Here is a 19,483-nt window from a genome sequence, read left to right on the forward strand (position 1 = left end):
GGGCAAAGTTGTACAGGATTGGTTTAATATTAAGGACTTATTGTGAATATTTACGGCTGATAATGGCTTTATGGTAATATAGAAAATGTCTTTATTTTTTAGAAATGCATGTTTTTGTGTTTGGGGGAAAATGTCATGTTTTTAAAATACATCAACCAAAAAATAAAGCAATGGAAAAATGTTCATTGTCATATATAGGGACAAGAATATAGAGAGTCATTATACTTTTTTATTTTCCTGTTTGCATTTTCCACAATAATTAAAGAACTATAAATACCTAGAAAAAAATCAGTGTTTCAAAAACTGGTTTCTATATATCATAATCTTTAAAAGACATAATAAAAGTGTATTTACCATATTAAAATGATATAAAATACTAAAAATCTACAATTTTCTGAATATAGATCATTCCTGCATTTTCCCCCCATTCATTTATGTTCACTGTGCCTCAGGTTGTAGAAATAACTTACAATACTTACATTGTAGCTGCTCCTCAAAATTACCGTATTTTCCGGCGTATAAGATGACCCCCAACTTTTCCAGTTAAAATATAGAGTTTGGGATATACCCTCCCTATAAGATGACACCCAGCGTATAAGACAACCCCCGACTTTTGAGATTTCCCTGGGTTAAAAAGTCGTCTTATACGCCGGAAAATAAGGTAGTAACATACAGGCACTTTTTTTCTGAATCCATTTGCTGTGCAAAGACCTCCTCATGCTCTTATAAATTCCAATTTATCCTTAAAGTTTAACTTACATTATTTCCTACTTGAGAAAGCTTCCCAGAGTGCATGATTCCAATAAATCAAGTTAGCACGTACCCAAACGACTATTATCATACCTGTCACAATGTAACATAAATGTTTTTGCTTGTATGTCCATCATTATAAGACAACAGGGACCAAATAATGCTTCTCATCCATTAATTCTTCAGCTCCTTCCTGCTTCAGGCCTCTCCTTCTATCCAGGCCCCCCAACACCCCTCCCCGCAACAAATTCTAATCTCTGGCTAAGTCCTCTTCATCTTTCAGCACAAATATCCCTTTTTCTGAGAAGCCTTCCCTAACCACCTAATGACAAGCAGGTGTCCCTTTACCCTCCCTTAGCCCTCTTTCATTGATAGTACTCACCACAATGGTGATGGCATTTTTATTTGTACTTGCTTCTTAAATTTCACTTTCCCCCATAAGATCATAAGCTCCATGGGTACAGGGATATGTTTCTTTTATTCACTCCTGGTATACTCAGTACCAAGTACAGTGCCTGACACAAAGTAAGGCCACCACTAGAAATATTCTGTGGAATCAATGAATGAATTCTATCTTGGCTACTAGAAATATTCTATTGAATAAACTGATGAATTCTATCTTTAGTACTTAGCTTTCAGCGAAGATTCAATACTTATTAAATGAATGCCAAACTGCTATAGCCATAGAATGAAAACACAAGTGACTAACAGGACAGCTTACACTATGTTGCTGAACAACACCAGGGGCAGCGACAGTGCACACAATCTTCACATCACCCTAGATCAGTGGTCGGCAAACTACGGCTCGCGAGCCACATGCAGCTCTTTGGTCCTTTGAGTTTTTAACGAAGGCCAGCTTAAGAGTACCCTAATTAAGTTAATAACAATGTACCTACCTATATAGTTTAAGTTTAAAAAACTTGGCTCTCAAAAATTTCAATCGTTGTACTGCTGATATTTGGCTCTGTTGACTGAGTTTGCCGTCCACTGCCCTAGATGACCCAGTTCTCCACAGTCATGAAGAGACAGACGTAAGCCTCCCATTCCAGAGGGCACAGAAAGGATGGCTCGAAGTAGCACCATCAGCTTAAGGAGCTGGTCATTTCCTTGCTATTTTACTAGTAGTTTGCTGACATGAATTAAGTCCCTAAAAGCCTATGGACCACCTGTGTTTAGGTATCTTTTGGGGACATGCCAGCTTTGCCCTGGCACCTAAACTTACAAATGCATATTTGTACACTCCCCCTTCCCCATGTACTTAGTCATTTACAAACTTTTTTATTTCTCACTTCCACCTCCATGTTCAATCTTGTTTTGAAATCTTTACACTTTAATTTTTTACTGTATCCGCCATGTGAAACAGTCTCCCCTCTTCCTACCTTTCAGCATGTATCTCAAATTGCTTTTCCTCAATAAAGTTGTTTTTATCACCCTCTAATTCTTTAATAAACATATTCCCAGCCTCCTCCATTGATCTGTCAATTCCTTAAGAGCAGCAGATAGAGTCTTGCTCCTGCCAAGCCCTTAGCTACATGACTCGAGCCTGAGACAGAGACTTAGGTTCATATAAGATAAGAGCATGTGATAGAGCTCACAGCACAGTATGATGAAACAAAATCTTCCGATCAACAAATATTGCTTTGGTTGACAGTTTATTAAATACACTGCAATTGTACCTTATTCTGTAGTTTTTTAAATCATTCACACATGAACTTAGTAAAAATGTCCCTTATAGAAAACCACCTGAAAAACTAAAATAAAAGCACACATATTTTACACACATATTAGATAAGCTGTTGAAAATATCAGGACTTATTTTAATAATAAAGGTGAAACATGAGGTGACTTGATTTTATTAATTCTACCACCAGACCATGACTTTCAGATGTGTTAATGCTGAATGTGGATGCGAGCAAGTTTATTAACAAAACTGTTTAACAATGTTTGGGAAACAGATCAAAGTCAAGGACTTTTCTTTTACAGATACTTTTCTAAATCTGTTCTCTACCCTCCCCCATTCAGAGAATTACCTGTGCAAACTGATGTGGCAAAAAATTAATTCCTTTAAAAAAACAAATCAGAGCCTATTTACACAACATGCAAAGAGAGAATTTTAAGTAGGCGTTATTGCAGGACTAGTTACAAGGGAATACAGCTAAGTGACAGAATATACCTTTACCTCTGCAAATATGAGTCTTTTCCTTCCCTTCTGGAAGAAGTACATTTTTAGGGCGTGGACTATAAAATGGCATATTCAATGCAAACACAGAAACAAAGAAGTTTGCAAATTCTTTATATTTCCAGCTGTTGAGACAGTATTTTTTGAGAGCTGAGGTTACTCTAGCGGCGAAACCAGAGCCAGCTATTAAGCAGCCAGAATGCTACCGTAATTGAATACATGACCATTTCTCTTTTAGCCCGTTCCTTGTTCTCCTCTTCTAGAAGTTGTAGACGTCGATTTAATTTGATTATCTAAGTGAAAAACAAAACCAACAAGACAGAAGCTTTAATGTAAGGAGTGATCAAATTCTTATAAAGTAGTATAATTTGTCAAAATAATTATTATAAACATAGGGAGTTTTATTTGGAGCAATATAAAAATAAACTATATAGAAAAGTTACCTATGACAGCTAAGATGCACTTAAATACTCTTCTCCCTTTTCCTTTTCCAAATTTCTGAGTTAGAAAGGGTCTATTTTCCTTCCCTCTTTTTTTTTTTAAATCCTCATGCAAGGATGTTTATTGATTTTAGAGAGAGGCAGGGAGAGAGTGAGGACGGGAGAGAGAGAGAGGGAGGGAGGTGGAGAAAGAGAAACACTGATGGGAGAAATATCAATTGGTTGTCTTCCACATGTGACCCCACGGGGATGGAACCTGCAACCCATGTAGGGCGGGGATGGCCATTCCAATCATCTGATTTATCAGTGCTAAGCAACCACTTTTCTGTTAGGGCCAATTCAGTAAACAATAAAAGTGTTTAAAAATTACCTTTCCCACTACTCAAATCAGTAGTTTATTTGGTTCCATGGGATACTATGTTCTAACACTACCAATCTTATTTTACTGTCAATAGAAAAGTGGCACTGCTTTGAATCATTAAGATATTTCTATCTGAGCATTTCTGAGTAGCTTTTTTTTATTTTTATTTAATTTATTTATTTGAAATATATTTTACTGATTTTTTACAGAGAAGGGACAGGGAGAGAGAGTCAGAAACATCTATGAGAAACATCAATCAGCTGCCTCTTGCATGCTCCCTACTGAGGATACACCCGCAACCCAGGTACATGCCCTTGACCGGAATCGAACCTGGGACCCTTGAGTCCGCAGGGTGACGCTCTATCCACTGAGCCAAACCGGCTAGGGCCTGAGTAACTTTTTTTAAGAACATTTTTATTTATTTCAGAGAGGAAGGGAGAGGGAGAGAGAGACAGAAACATTAATGATGAGAGAAAATCAATGATCGGCTGTCTCCTGCACGTCCCCTACTGGGGATTGAGTCCGCAACCAGGGAAATATGGCCCTGACCAGAATCAAAACTGGAACCCTTTTGTCTTCAGGCCAACACTCTTACCCACTGAGCCAAACCGGTTAGGGCCCAAGGCAGCTTTTTAATACCCCCCACCCCAAAAGTGGGTTACATTTTGTATCCTGAAGCTAGTGACCCCTGAGCTGCTCATCACTACGCTAAATGGACTCCATACTGTTGGGTTCCCAAACGAGCAATGGAGCAAAGAGAGCTGTAGAAGTAGCAGCTTCCCTTACTGCCAGGTCATAAAAACAAATATAAATTCTGTAGAATCTTCTGGTGACTCCATTTATGTTAATTATCTTAGAAACTCATAGTTTCCCAACTGGCTTTCTACTCCTTTTAAAGTCTCAAAGCATATGTGCGAGCTATTTATCCTATATAATAAAAGCCTAATATGCAAATCGACTGAACGGGGAACAACCGGTCAGCGGGGGGCGGGGCTAGCAAGTGGGCAGCACCAGGCCAACCAAGGCAGGTGCCAGTGGGCAGAGGGAGGGGACTTCAATTGGGGGTGGCAACTGATGGCAGTGGGGCAGAGCCAGCCACTCACCGGCCGGTGCTATCTCCCTATCAGCCTGCCGGTTGCCTCCCACTGAGGACAGTTGTACCATCAGTTGGACATTCCCTGAAGGCTCCCAGATTGGGAGAGGGTGCAGGCCAGGCTGAGGGACCCTCCCAAGTGCATGAATTTTCATGCACTGGGCCTCTAGTCTATAATAATAAAAATGTAATATGCTAATTAGAATGGACATCTTTCTGGACATGAAGCTGGGGCTGAGAGGGAAGCCCAGGTACCGGGTGCCTGCTGGTGGCCGGAGGGAAGCCTGGGTCTTGGGTGCCAGAGGGAAGCCGGTGCCGGCAGCCGGGGGAAGCAAGGCCTACTCTTGCATGAATTTCGTGCATTGGGCCTCTAGTTTATAATAAAAGGCTAATATGCAAATCGACCGAATGGCAGAAAGACCGGTTGCTATGACGTGCACTGACCACCAGGGGGCAGATGCTCAATGCAGGAGCTGCCCCCAGGTGGTCAGTGGGCTCCCATAGGGGGAACGCTGCTCAGCCAGAAGCCGGGTTCACTGCTGGCGAGCGCAGCGGCAGTGGCGGGAACCTCTCCTGCCTCCATGGCAGCGCTAAGGACCCCTCGGGGTGGACATCCATCGAGAGGTCCCAGACTGCGAGAGGGCGCAGACTGGGCTGATGGGAAACCCCCACCCCCCAGCCACGGATGTCAAGCCTTTAGTTTATTTATAACAACTGCATCTTTGTCTGTCCTATACTCTAAGTTAAGGCTTAAATGAACGCTGTGAAAACATAAACTCAAATTACACTTTCAGAAAACAAGGTTGTTGGTATAATTGTGAAATCAATGATAAAGGTCAAAGAAACCACTTTCTTCAATAGGTGAAGTATAAATAAATATGAAATATGTAAGAACTTATGATATAGCTTCCATTTAGGTTTCAACAAAATAAAAAAGTATTTGCTTCATATTAACTTTGTATTATATTAAATCTTTAAAATGATATTGATTTATTCTTATGCTAAAATATTTCGTTTATTGATCTTTACTTAGAAATATTTTACTTTGAATTCTTTCCCTTCCACATCTATTTGGCATAGACACAATTAGAATATTGAATATGCTTTCCCCACATGTGCATATCTGTATGACTCTAGAGGCTGGGAGTACATATTAAAAATATAGATATTTTTCTCTCTCATCATTGATGTTTCTCTCTCTCTTTCCCTCTCCCTTCTCTGAAGTCCATAAAAGTATTCAAAAAATACATATGCAACTGTAGTTCTAAGAAAGACCACAGAAAATGAGAAATAGGCATACAAAGACCCTCTGCACACTGAGAGCAGTTTCCAAAACGCAGTTCTCAAACACAAAAACACAGGCTCAAGTGACTGTTCCACATTTCCAAAAGCCAAGCAAGCCTTTATGGCTTTCCTGGTTTGCTAAAATGTCAAAATTCTTTGTTATTCAGCAGAACTACATCAATCCATTCGGGCAATACTGTTTTATGCTGATCAAAACATGTAAATGGTGGTTTAACCCTTTGCACACGCTTGCTTTTTTCTCGATTCCTTTATTCTAATGCTAACCGTGTGGAGTCACACTTGACATCCGAGTGCAAAGGGTTAATATATCTTTAATCAAAATGGGAAATTCAATTATGGTTTAATAAGTAATTTGACTGATAAAATGTTTCCATTCATGACTTCCACAGGAGAGAAAGTGATGAAATGTTTGGAACTGTCACTTTAAACATTATATGAATATCACTTAGGATTATATCTTATTTAATATATTAAATACCTGTCGTCTTAATGAAACTGCATCTACAACATTCATGTCATCTGCAGTTCCTTCAACTGTTGCATCTATATTTGAAATGCCATACCTAGCAGATAAAAAATAAAAATACAATTAAATATTAGAACAGAATTAAGAGTACCTGACAAGTCATGTAATGTAACGTATAGTGTTCAAAGAATTGTTCAAAAGTTTGGAATTACAATATAAACTCCTAAAGTATTTTACAATCTGAGTTGTTACTAATAAAGGAAAGAAAACAACTTAAGATAACAACTACCTTAAATATTGGCAAATGTCTTGAAACTTTGAGAATAAGAAGAATCCTGACTAAAGATACAAAAAAGGAGACACTTTTCAACTCAGAGGGACTGGCATTGTTAAAATAGGACCCGTGGGTGAAAAGACTTGAGGGCTGCCACTCTAGAATATAACAATATACAATACTTAGACAAACTTATGTCCATATGTGGCTGCAAGGAGCCCCTGCTGAGACTCACTGGCAGGGACACTAACTCCAGCTAGCAAAATAAGACTGATCATTTTTATTTCTCTTCCTCTTCTCATTGCCTTTTCTTGTCATTTCTACTCTTCTTATTTTCCAATTACTCTCTACTGTAAAATCGCCTGAATACATCTTGTCACTACAATAAGATCCAAAACTAGCTCAATAATCAATAATTAAGAGGCTGTGTAAAAAATAATAATACTGGAAAGCCACTAAGACAAACTCCAGAAAAAGCACACAAAAAAGTACTTCTTGTTCAAATGCAGTTACTTCTAAAAGGACACTGATTTTTAAATGAATGACAATAAACTTCTGAGAAACAAATACACACAACTACTCTTCCTCTTTGCCTGGATTTCCACTTTTTAAATATATTTTTAATGAACAGTTTTATTGAGATATAATTTACACACCTCACATGTTTATATCCTATTTTAATCCTGTATGGCTATTTCAGTAAAATGGCATATTAACTGTTCTGAATGAGCAGAATATAAATAAACTGAATTTAAAAGTTACTCCTATGCAATCTACAAAGTTGGCACATAGATATTTTCTAATATACCAAGTAGGTCTCCATTATAAAAAGCACCTTACCACACAAATAGGTATAAGGAGAAATATAGTTCTTATGCAGACATGTTAAAAACAAGTCTATTCAGAAAATTCTTTTGTTTCAAATACAATTTAAAGCCATCCAAAAACACCAGACAGGATGCACTTTCAATAACATGATAGTACTAACTCTAGATAATATAGAACAATCTCCAAATGTGCCTTTGATGGCTAAACTAACTTGCTTTCTCATTAACTGCCCCTTTCCTCATGGGGACAGAATGAATGTCCTGGAATACTGAGAGTAACTGCAGTAGTTAGAGAAGTAAGCTGTAAAGTTAGTAGATGCTACAACTATGGGATTACAAACGTCTACATTAATCATTCCTTTGAACATTATAACAGAATTAAATGATTAGTAGAAAAAATAAGGGCTGGAGACACCTATTCTCTACATTTTATCCTCAAAAAACAAACAAACAAAAAAACCCCCACAAAAAACCCCACAACTGTTCTATTTCTGTGAGGTCATGCAAGAGATGAATAATTGGGGAAAAATTCAAACAATTAAAAGGTCAGGGGACCTGGAATGAACATAGAACGAAGTACAACTGAAAAGGATTACTCAAAATTTAAATCCTGAATTTATTAAGGGTTTCAATATCTGTAAAAAAATCTTCATTTGCAAATAAATTTAAGGATATGGCAAAAAATTTATATAATTTAACTTAAAACCAGAAAAAAGTGTAAGTCAGATCACTGGTTGAAAATAGAGACAAACTTAGGAGTAAATTGGAAAACTTACAACGGATGTGGTTAGTGCTGTCAGAAGAAACAGGTCGGCAGAGTGGGAGAATCCCTAAGGCACTTCCAATTCTTCTAACCTGAACTACCTACAGTGGGAAACTGCCGGTTCCCTCTTCTCTTGCCTAAAAATGAATGTGCCAGCTTCCTTTCATCACAGAAATAATGCTGCCAGTTTTAAGTCTAATGCTACAGATAATGTATTTGTGCTTAAATAAACAAAATAAACTCTGAAAAAATTACAGTAATGGTATCTGTGAACACTAACCAAATTCCTCCCCCCTAGAACAGTGGTCGGCAAACTGCGTCTCGCAAGCCACATGCGGCTCTTTGGCCCCTTGAGTTTTTAGCAAAGGCCAGCTTAGGAGTACCCTAATTAAGTTAATAACAATGTACCTACCTATATAGTTTAAGTTTAAAAAATTTGGCTCTCAAAAGAAATTTCAATTGTTGTACTGTTGATATTTGGCTCTGTTGACTATTGAGTTTGCAGACCACTGTCCTAGAATATGGGAAATGGGGATTTTGGCATGTGAGAACCTTAAGTATTTATATGTGCTATTCTATCTGCCTTGTGCTTAACAGAAGAAATTATTACTCAGATTAAGCATGTGTGAAAGGGGCAAAAATAAGAGAAAAGCTGAAATCAACAGATGATAAAAATTCTTAAATTCTCTTTATGTTTAATTTACCCAAACGGTCAATGCTGATTTTCCCCAATTTAAGATGATGCCTTACCGACAGCTTTCTCTATACATGGAAGATGATATTATAGAAAATTAAATAAAAAGAAAACGCTGGACAGAAGCTCAGGCAACAATGAAAAGGATGCATATAAGACAAGATTTAAGGTGACATTTTCCATTTTAGCATGATCTCCTATAAGTTAATGAAACTGGATTTAAATAAAAACATGAGGATATACGATACTGTAGTACAATTAAGTGTTTTCCTCACTCTGGTGGCCAAATGTCACGAGTGACTACTCACTGTTCTCAGAGAAAAGCAGGATGTACTCATTGATAAAATTGTAGAGGCTCAAGCTACAATATCAAGGCATGGCTACTACATACATTATTGCCTGCGAAATACAAATTCAGCCAGCTATTCACCCTGGTAGGTACAAAGTCTCAAACTTTACCTGACGTTGTCATGATGAGGATTAGAAGTGGCGGCAGCAGACCCACCACGCAACACGGGTCTAAGGCAGGTTTTTGGAGAAGGCACAAGATAGAATCAGGAAACAGAGAAGTAATAAAATAAAAGCAAAAACAAGACAAATAAATGTCAAATAGGATTATATTGTATGTTTCAATACAATATATTTCAAATACTTTAAACATCTTTGTCTCCCAAGTCCTCCATTTTCATAAATTTAGTATTTTCAATGGGTTAAAAATAAAGGAAATCTATAGTTAACAAAATAGCACCAACATATAAAATAATTTTTGGGTGCTTGTAATTTATGAAATTCAAGACAGAGGACAACTCTGTTTAAAAAGTATAATTGCTCTCTTCCAGTTGGAAAAAAGTCACACCAACTTTAGAAGCATGTCAAGAACCGGTTAGAAGCACCTGAATGATCATGGTTGCTCATCGATAGCAACAGCCCATCACGAAAACTAAAAATTTCACATTACTCACAAATCCCACAATTGCTTCCTTCCCGCCTCTTTAATTTTGATTAGTGCCTGATATCTTAACGTGGCTGTGTCTCATTCAAACCCTGAGCTCTCCAGAGCAACGCTGCAAGCCTCAGTTCTGGAGCTGAGACCGGAGCCGTGCTGTGAGGGACATACTACAGCATATTCTAGAAGCCACAATACTGAGTCTGATCGTGAGACAACCAGGAGCGACATACAGGGCTGTTGGAAATGAAGACTAAGGTGCACTGGAAAACTTTGTGGGGATTGTCACTTAGCTCAGTACATACTTGGTTTCCAGAGGACAATTAGTTCCTTACCTAGGTAAGCAGAAACCTTTCCAAGAAATCTTATTTTTTAAAATCAGAAAACAAAAGTTCCACAAGGTCACTGGTCAATTCCCCAAAAAGTAATCAGCAATATTTACTGAACACAGAGAGAAGGTTGGGGTATAGGATCCATATAAGGATTTTAGGAATTCTTACATTCTATTTTGAATGTCTCATTCTCTAAGTACTGATCAGGTTTAGCCTGAATTTAAATACCAAGGCAATTCTTAATTATAGTAAACATTTAATAGCAAATGCACTAGTTTTTGTTTGTTTGTTTTGGTAAGTTGACTTATTTGTAGAATTTTGGCTATAATACAAATCATTGTCAGTTCAATTTATTAAAGAAAGTTTTAATGGTTAGCTTATACTCTTCCTGTTGCTTTAATAAATTTCTACTGTTGCTTTAATAAATTTCTGGAGCCTAGAGGATAAGAGAGTCAGAGACTTCTGGGGAAGACCTGCTAGAATTCTAATTTGTTCACTAAAGAACAGTGAGAAATCACATACGGCTTGAGACAGGTTTTAAACCCATCCCATCCTACTAATATATTTACTCTGTGGCATTAGGAAAACGGTTACTAGTTAACTACAATCTTACATTATACTAACATGAGAATGTTTAAATAAAGCCAATGCTATGTGCTACCTAAAGTTTTGAAAGAAATTCACACTAACATGCTCAAATGGATCTGTCATATTCAGTATGTTCCACCACAGAGATTTCCCTTTTATAATGCAGAGCCAGAAGATAGTTACAGTTACCTTTCACAACGTATTTCATTTTGTCTTCTTACACTGGCAATTGACACATATAATATAAGAGTAAATTAGACAGGCATTTGGCATAGTACCACTTTCTTCCATAAGTATAATTTAATACATTACAAATCTTTTGTAAGTTTGATAATATGTTCAACAGTATATTTTGTGATTAATGTGACAAAAGGGAATGAGACTCAAGGCTCTCCAAGTTCCAGCATTAACTTGGATATTGACCATCTTGAGTAAAAAATAATCTGACTTAACAGAATATGTGTTTCTTGTTTTAAAAAATGAAAACTGCTACAGTAAATAAATAATTTAGTTGGGGGACCAGGAATTATATACATATCTTAAAAAGATAAATTATAAACAACGAACACTATTTCAACTACATCTTTGCATTCTAGGTTTTCCAACTAATATATTTATACGGACACTTGCAAAAAATATAAAATTATGTACATGGTGGTTTCTTACATACTCAAAGCTTATAGAATATACAAAAGAAAACTGTATAAAAATAATCAAGCCCCTTCTAAAAATAAAACTTAAACATGCTAAGCATGGCTAACTAATATGTCAGTGTTTAAATAATGTTCTTACATAGAAAGTCTCTTCTTAAAAATGTTAATATTTTGCATTGGAGAATGAGATATGGCGCTCTAGCAGATGTCAGAAGAGTTGAGCATTTCCTAACCAACCAAGGGCTAAGTCATAATAGCATCTAAAATCCAAAGAACATACCTTGTGCTTGTCTGAGGTGCTTTGATAAGTTAACTTTGTTAATGTGTATATATATTTTACCTTTGTCTTCATGTTGAGCTTGGTTTTAGATCATATAAGTTCTCATAAGATGAGAAAATGAATATGTAATACATAAACCTTTCAACAGTGTCCCTTCTTATGTTAAGCAACTGTGAATCTGCATTATTTTATGATAGTAAGGCAGACTATCTTCTTCCTTCTTCCTTTCCCCTCCCTCCCTCCTGACTGTCAAATAATTCTAGCTTAATTTAACTCTACCTAATGTGATGGCATAAGACCAAAGATAAGATATTACATTAGCGTAACAGCCAAGAGAAGTAAAATAGAAAGGAAAAAATGATGCACAAAGCAAGGAACATAAAAGTGCTTGAAACTTTATAAGCAGTATCATTTTAAAACCATGCAAGTAGACCATTATCCAAATTTCACATTCCTAGTGTTTATATCTGAAAAGTCATATGAGACAGTTCTTATAGTAGAGATAAATACTGATTTGGCACTTAACAATTCTGATTAGATCTTGTTCAGCATTTAGATTGCAAGAGATTAAAATACAACGATAAAAAACAAAACAAAACCCTTTCAATAATGAAAGCATCCAATAAGACTAATAAGAATCTAACCTGCTAGGCTCCAAGGTAACAACAATGGTGTGTGCCCAGGAGCAAAAAATTAATGCAACTACTTTATGTATTTAAAAAAAAAAATCTCATTTAACTGAATAAAAAAAACATAATTCCTTCCCAGAAAAGGGATTTTAAAGTTATTTCATTACAATGAAAAAATAGATAAAACTTAACTTAGGGCTCAAAATAGTTTTTCATAATATAAAAATACAAAGTAAATTTTACATTAGTAAGATTTCTGATTTTGTACTTGTGAGCTGGAGTCAAAATGTTTTTCCATTATTAAGAAAAAAAATCCAACTTTTTTACAAGTTCCATATAACTGCATTGAACTGTGTGTATGTACGGGGCTTTATCATCTAGCTATTATTATTTAATTTACATAGGATTTATAAGTATCTTTCTCATTCATATATTTTCACTGTAATAGCATCTGACATGCTATAATTTGACCTAATAATCTGGTCTCTTCTAAGGACCGACTGTAATTAAAAAGTTAAAGAGGATACCAGGTAAAGAATGAATTTATTTTAAGGAGGGTGGAGAAAACAGGCCTTCGGAAATACTAGTTCTTAAGCTCCAGGTACTTTATATTCAGTCTCTTTTGAAGGATCTCCCACCACACTGAATAAAATTGGAGGCCATTATCCCTACTGTGAAATAAAAGTGGTGGTGGTAGGCGATAGGGGAGAGATTCCTCACAAGAATCCAGAAAACTAGGTAATATTATTACCCTTCATATTTTCTTAATTTAATAGATGAGAAAAATAAGGACTAGAGAAGATAAACAATCTATCAAGGGTTATCATGAAGCTAGCTACTCAGTGGGGTGGATCAAGTAGGAATCTGAGTGACTCCCTAAATATATGCTTTTTTTCCAAACCATACTGCTTCTTCCAGGCCTCAACTATTCTAAGTCACATCAACTTTAGAAGCATATCAAGAACCGGTTAGAAGCATAACCTTGAAGCTTCAAAGAGCATAAAAGGGACTTGAAACCCTTGGGGAGATTATATATATGTGTGTGTATATATAAAATTTCCCCCCTTTAAGCTCTTTAAGTCACTGGGCCCAAATGTACACTACTAGACCACCCTGGAAAGGTTCAGAAACTCCTGTTGAGCAATATGGACAACTTGCCTATGAAATATGGGAAAAACCCAAGGGCTTGTGTGAGGATCAAAGCACTCAATAAGAAAGTTTGTCCAGAACAAGCCATACACATATCAGTTCCTCAGGTAGGAAGTCAGGTTTATGGAAGAGCCAGAGGAATTCACTGGGGTTTCTTCAAATTGCAAAAGTCAACACTGACTCTCAGAGTTACTAGATAAAAAGTTAGGAGTGAAAAGAAAACAGACTGTACCTTTCCCATACTTTGCCAGAAAGCTTCTCAAATTTCAACTTTTAAAAAACACTATGTAGTAATGAAGTAAGGACAAAAATAGTGGCAAGAAATTTATTTGTATGAACAAGTCTTAAGTACACTACTAATGATTTTACTTGATGTTCAAAAGTTATCAATACGGAAAAAGTTCAGATTTTCAAAAAGACAAACAGTACCTGGGATTTTCAATATAGGCCTAGAAATCCCTATTTAGAGGAATTAGAAAAAAAAAGTCCTGGCAGCTACACTGACATCAATGTTTCAAATCTGTTTCATTAATCAACCACATTAGTACCATAAATGATGAAATCAAAAGACTTACTAAAGAAAATTAATACACTCCCATTCAACATCCTACACTCAATCCAATAGTATCCCTAGCATAGCCAAAATGGACTCAAGTACTTAGAACAAGTCAACAAAATCTTTGGAAAAATTGTTATTCTTCCTGTGTGTAGTTATTAAGTAAATACTTTCCCTGACTGAAGAAAAGCTAACAGAATCTTATGAAATGTGAATTTTGGACAATAATTTCAAATTAAAAGAAAGCAAAGCAAACTGTTTAAACCACTGCATCTTAGAAAGAGACGAAGGTGCAAACAAAAAAGAAAGACACCACAATCCACTAGAAGGAGCCAAAAAGTATGCAACGAAGCTGGCGAGAATCTCTGATGGCCAGTCACCTGCGGTTTTCATCCAGCACATCCAAGATCTGCTGGTAAGCCCTACGAGTAGAAGACTGGATAAGCGACAAAATGCCACGAGCAGAGGAAAGATTAGGTCCATCTTCAGGTAACATTCGGGGAGGACAGACCCGAACCTGTTGTGGCGATGGTGTCACACTGTTTATATAAGCACAGCAAATGAAGAAAAAAAACAAAAAACACTCAAGTCAGATTTTTATAAAACTTTAGCTAAGTAGTTTCCCCAAACACTTATATTTTAAGAATCATTTTAATTTTCTTGCCCTTTTCTCCCACCCGTCATTTCCCCCTAAGAAAACACAATCAAATAAGTTAATATTTCAAACTGTCTTAAAAGACCAGCTATAATGCAGCATCTGTAACTGGGTAGCCTTAAACATCAAGTTTAAAAAAAAACACGAATTATCAAAGAACAACTTTGGAGAGGGAAGAGCACTACAGCAATGAGTGTGCTCATCTGCTGGCTTTGGAGAGGCAGTGTTCTTTATGGATGTATATTCCATTTCAGTAAACCAAACCGCTAACGAGCAACCTGCAGGAGACTGGGTGGTCGGACAATAGATAGAAAATTCTGGTATACCGATGTCAGACAAGTTTAAACACATGAATTGAAATTGATTCCATGAAAATGCTATTTCAATTATTTCAAAGACAATGAAGCAAACTGAGTTTATGAGTAAATTTAAAGATGAGTTCAAGTTTTAAAAGTTATAATGAAAGTATTTTAATTTTTGGGCTTCTCTTTGCCAGTAATCTTAAAGTCTTTTCCACATGAGCTACGATTCAGTTTCTGTGGCTCCACTGCCAGTGTGTCCCACAAGCTGAACACATATGAATGAAGCAGTTTTACAGCTGTAACCTGAACTCTTAAGATTGGTGTATTTTCAGAGACTTATTTAAACCTCATTCTGTGATTATGTCCAAAATAAAACAAAATAAAATGGAGCACACAGTGAACTGAAAAGAGAAAATCTTGTATTTTGACTTGTGTAATCTTTTCTAAATTAACATGTATTTATTTGGAAACCACAAAATAAGTGTGGGATAATTTTTGAAAAGATAGCTGTCATCTAATATTATTCCCACAGTCCCAGGAAATTAAAAACAAAATCTCCACAATTTTGTGAATAACTTTGAAAGTCTTAATAATCCAAAATGAGAAGTACAATAAATATGAGAACCATGTTTTCCAAAGACTGCTTAGAAGAGAAAGATCTAAGCCAAATCTTGACATATTGAGAAACTAATGTCAGGGCTGATTCACCATAGGAAGTAGGCCTAATGATATCAAAAGAAATGCAAGTTTTCAGATGCAAACTCATGGACAGTTACCCTAAAAGTCTGTCCAGAGACCAGAAATATTCTGGAATGTACATAAGCCAACTTAGCAACTGCCCCATTGTACTTGGCAAAACCCATATCCGACATCCCAGAAGAGTAAAAAGAGCAGTCTGCCTGGTCACAAAGTCTAGGCACTAGTCTGTCACTCAGAATCCTCTAGGCAGCCCGGGAACACCTGCAGCTCTTGCTCTTTGTGAGAAACCAGACTGAATTCATGTTAGAAAAGTGTCACAAGAGGCAGGAATAAAAAGGGACAGTTCCGTGAAAGAGCTGCCAACATACCTGGCTAAATTTACCTAAGCAAGTTTTAAAAGACCAATTAGTACAATATTTATTGATATAATTAAAGTTTTTGTCTTTGCATTTTGGTGCTGAAATTAAATACTTCTGCATATCATTCTATATTAGTAAATAAATTAGTTACATACTACTATATTAAAGTCTATAATAATGAATATTTAGAATAATCTTATAGCAACAATGTCAATAAACTAAATGCAAATCCATGAAAAAAGTTTGATAGATTTTTGCCCATTAAAAATTAAAAAGAAAGTATTTCCTTTGAGAGAAATCATTTTGTCAGTAAAAGCAACAGGAAATTAGGTGTATTCATAAAGTAGTCAAGCATAAACTATTTTAAAATTAACTGCAAAGAATTCTTAAGATAGAATGCACAGAAGGTAGAGTTCTAAAAGTCTGTAGGATCTCTTTCAATTCTAAGATTCTATGATCATATGAAATTGTAACCTGGTAATAAGTGGGAATTAAAAACCTTATATGATCCTCAATTGTAATTTAAAAAATATGTAGAAAGATAAAATATAAATTAAATCTATCATTACTAGTAAAGATATTTCATCAAAGACCAACATAAAAAACCTATTTGGATTTCTGATGGTTTATCAAAGAAATTATATTTTCAAAGATTAGTAAGAAATATACATTTTTATTAATTTATACTGCAATCCCTCATAAACAGCAAAAACAGAATAGGAAGTATTTTTTAAACTGATGATCACCTTGGGCAGTATTTTGTATAGATTAAATGCCCTTGATTGTTAAAATTTATTTTCATCTATAGATGAACAGAATTAGCCTAATTAGAAGCAATAAATACTGCAGCAATCTTTTTAAAGCTTTGAGCTGTCTTGCAAATCTTTTTTAAAATAAGCAAATATAAGAACAAAAAGAATTAATCCCCATTTTAACTATCAGTCTGATTCAAGCTGGCAGGCCCACCACCTAGCATGGGTTGGAAAGGGAAACAGTGAGTGCTTTTAGAGTTAGTTCCATCTCAGTCCACTCATCCACCCAACCAAGGAAGAGTGACTTTTTGGTTTTTGGGTTTGTTTGTTTTTTTGACAAGTGAACTACTGTGAGAAATAAAAAAGTAAACATATTGCAAAGGCACTGAGATTATTTAAGCAAATGTTATAATATTAGTAATTTAACAAAAATGCACTTTGATGATAAACTGATCTTAGTAATGTGATAAAACAGCAAAATCTCACCTTTATCTTTTTCTTTTATGAAAGATTAGACAATTTTGAAGAAAGCACCCATGTTTACCATGCTATTTCATTAGTAATAGCTCTACCTCATGCTTACATAAAATCGTATGACACGAGTGTTAATAACACTAGCCAATGTCAAAACTCAAATTTAAATGAAAATTTACTTGGCATAATTATGTCATCATTAAAAGGAAAGTCCAAAGTTAAGTACCTCTTTCCTGATGGGCTTTCATAGTAATAATGTTTCTCAAACTGTGAGGATAATCTCTTTGGGGAGGCTCTAGCCTCTTCCAAAAATGAAAGGTGCAATAGGAAAAGGGGGAGAACAAATTTTCATTGGAACATGAATCTTGTGTCATTTCTCTTGAAATTTTATATACAGAGAACACTAATTTGTTGCCACTGTTTAAGGCAATTTACTAGTTCCTAGAAGCACAATAAGAGAACCAGAATAAGGGAAAAATCGTTGGTTGCCAGAGTGGCTTTTGTTGCTTAAGAACTATATTAGTTTTTAAATTCTTGTAACTAAATGCCAATATTTTCCTTCGCTCCATGGGTCTAAATGATTGCAAAATATTCTTTCTAGCAGGATTTTAATCTATGATATACATTTTTAAAAACCTCAATGATAAACCACACACTCCATTCTTCTGACTCAAAATGAAACAAGATAGTATGCTAAAATAAAATTTAAAAAATTGGGATCACTAAACTTGGTTAAAATTGAATCAACAGAGACTATTCCAACCAAAGCAAAATAAAGAAAGTGAAAAAGGATGCTTGGTCCTTAAGTGTAATTAAAAAAAAAAATTGAACTTATTGGGATGATACTGGTTAATAAAATTATATAGGTTTCAGATGCTTATGTGTAAATTTGTCCATTTCACTTTCACCATTATGCCCCAAATCACACATAACTTTTTTAGTTGGTCTGGTTTGTTTTTCTATATAAAGTGTATGATCACAGTTTGAGAAATCCTGTAACAGAGGTACTAAAAAGCCAAACATATTATATGCCAATTATATTAGTATGACATAAGCCTGCAAAATAAAAATAACTCCTACTCGTGAAAAGCAGAGCAGATAAAATCTTACGTGTATTCCGGTGCAGAAATCGGTGCCTGGAACCTTGAAATTTTATTTCTTGGGGCAGAATCTGATCTGTGCCACCTTAAATAATAATTATGCTTCTTTTACATATTCAGTTTTTATAACACAAAGGAAAAGCTAGATACGATTCTACTGGTCAGAATTCATTTTTATATCTATGGCTGACCACACGCAACCCTACTGTCTGTTGAAAGTAATTAAGAGAACAGAGGCCAGTGCTCTTGTTCTTATACCCATATGCACTTCTATTCTTCAAGCCAAGGAATAAAAGTAAAGGTAGGCAAAGGTTCACGCACAATGACACATAATTACTCTCATATTACAAAGAAAAGACTAACTTAGGTAAAGACAGCAATAGTCTTTAGCAGAGGTAAAATGTAGCTTTATTAATAGTTTCTTCCTGACCACGTTACCAAGTTAAATAAAGTTCCTAAGGTTAATTAAATGTAGATTCTTAAAGATGAATTCAATTATAAGTTGCAAAAATTAATAATGGTAGAAGAAAAGGCAAGGTCACATTATTACTAAGAAGATAGTTAAGTAACTTACTTAAAATGACATGGTAACATATATAACCACCATAATAAAAAGTATGGATAAGTAAAGTAAGCATTTCAATATTAAATTTATAGTTAAATATTCATGTTGTTTTTACTACCAAAAATTAACACATGAGGTTTTCAGTTTTATAAAACATCTAGAAAATGCCATTAAGGCAATTAAAAAAAAGAAATAAAATATTAGTTAAGTCTGTTAATCTTTTCTTTTATGAGGAACTTACGTTATTGGCAACTGCAAAAATATCTTATGATTTAATCATCTACTCTAAATC

General features: G+C 35.4%; 1 protein-coding gene across 15 annotated transcripts in view; it reads right to left on the reverse strand.

The window, feature by feature from the left end:
* Positions 1–2,385: 2,385 nt before the first annotated feature.
* MFF (mitochondrial fission factor) overlaps positions 2,386–19,483 on the reverse strand; it is a 30,588-nt gene continuing 13,490 nt past the window's right edge. For 4 of the 15 annotated variants that reach the window (XM_054723576.1, XM_054723575.1, XM_054723572.1 and 1 more), the window contains 6 exons: positions 18,637–18,711; positions 14,666–14,824; positions 11,208–11,240; positions 9,612–9,671; positions 6,607–6,691; positions 2,386–3,222 (listed from right to left, as the gene is read on the reverse strand). In XM_054723576.1, the coding sequence (XP_054579551.1) occupies positions 3,091–3,222; positions 6,607–6,691; positions 9,612–9,671; positions 11,208–11,240; positions 14,666–14,824; positions 18,637–18,711 (544 nt within the window). In that variant the 3' untranslated portion in view covers positions 2,386–3,090. The remainder of the gene's footprint in view (positions 3,223–6,606; positions 6,692–9,611; positions 9,672–11,207; positions 11,241–14,665; positions 14,825–18,636; positions 18,712–19,483) is intronic. The other 11 variants (XM_054723574.1, XM_054723577.1, XM_008145084.3 and 8 more) reach the window with 11 other exon arrangements.

This window comes from Eptesicus fuscus, chromosome 11 (assembly GCF_027574615.1).
Source record: "Eptesicus fuscus isolate TK198812 chromosome 11, DD_ASM_mEF_20220401, whole genome shotgun sequence".
NCBI lineage: Eukaryota > Metazoa > Chordata > Mammalia > Chiroptera > Vespertilionidae > Eptesicus > Eptesicus fuscus.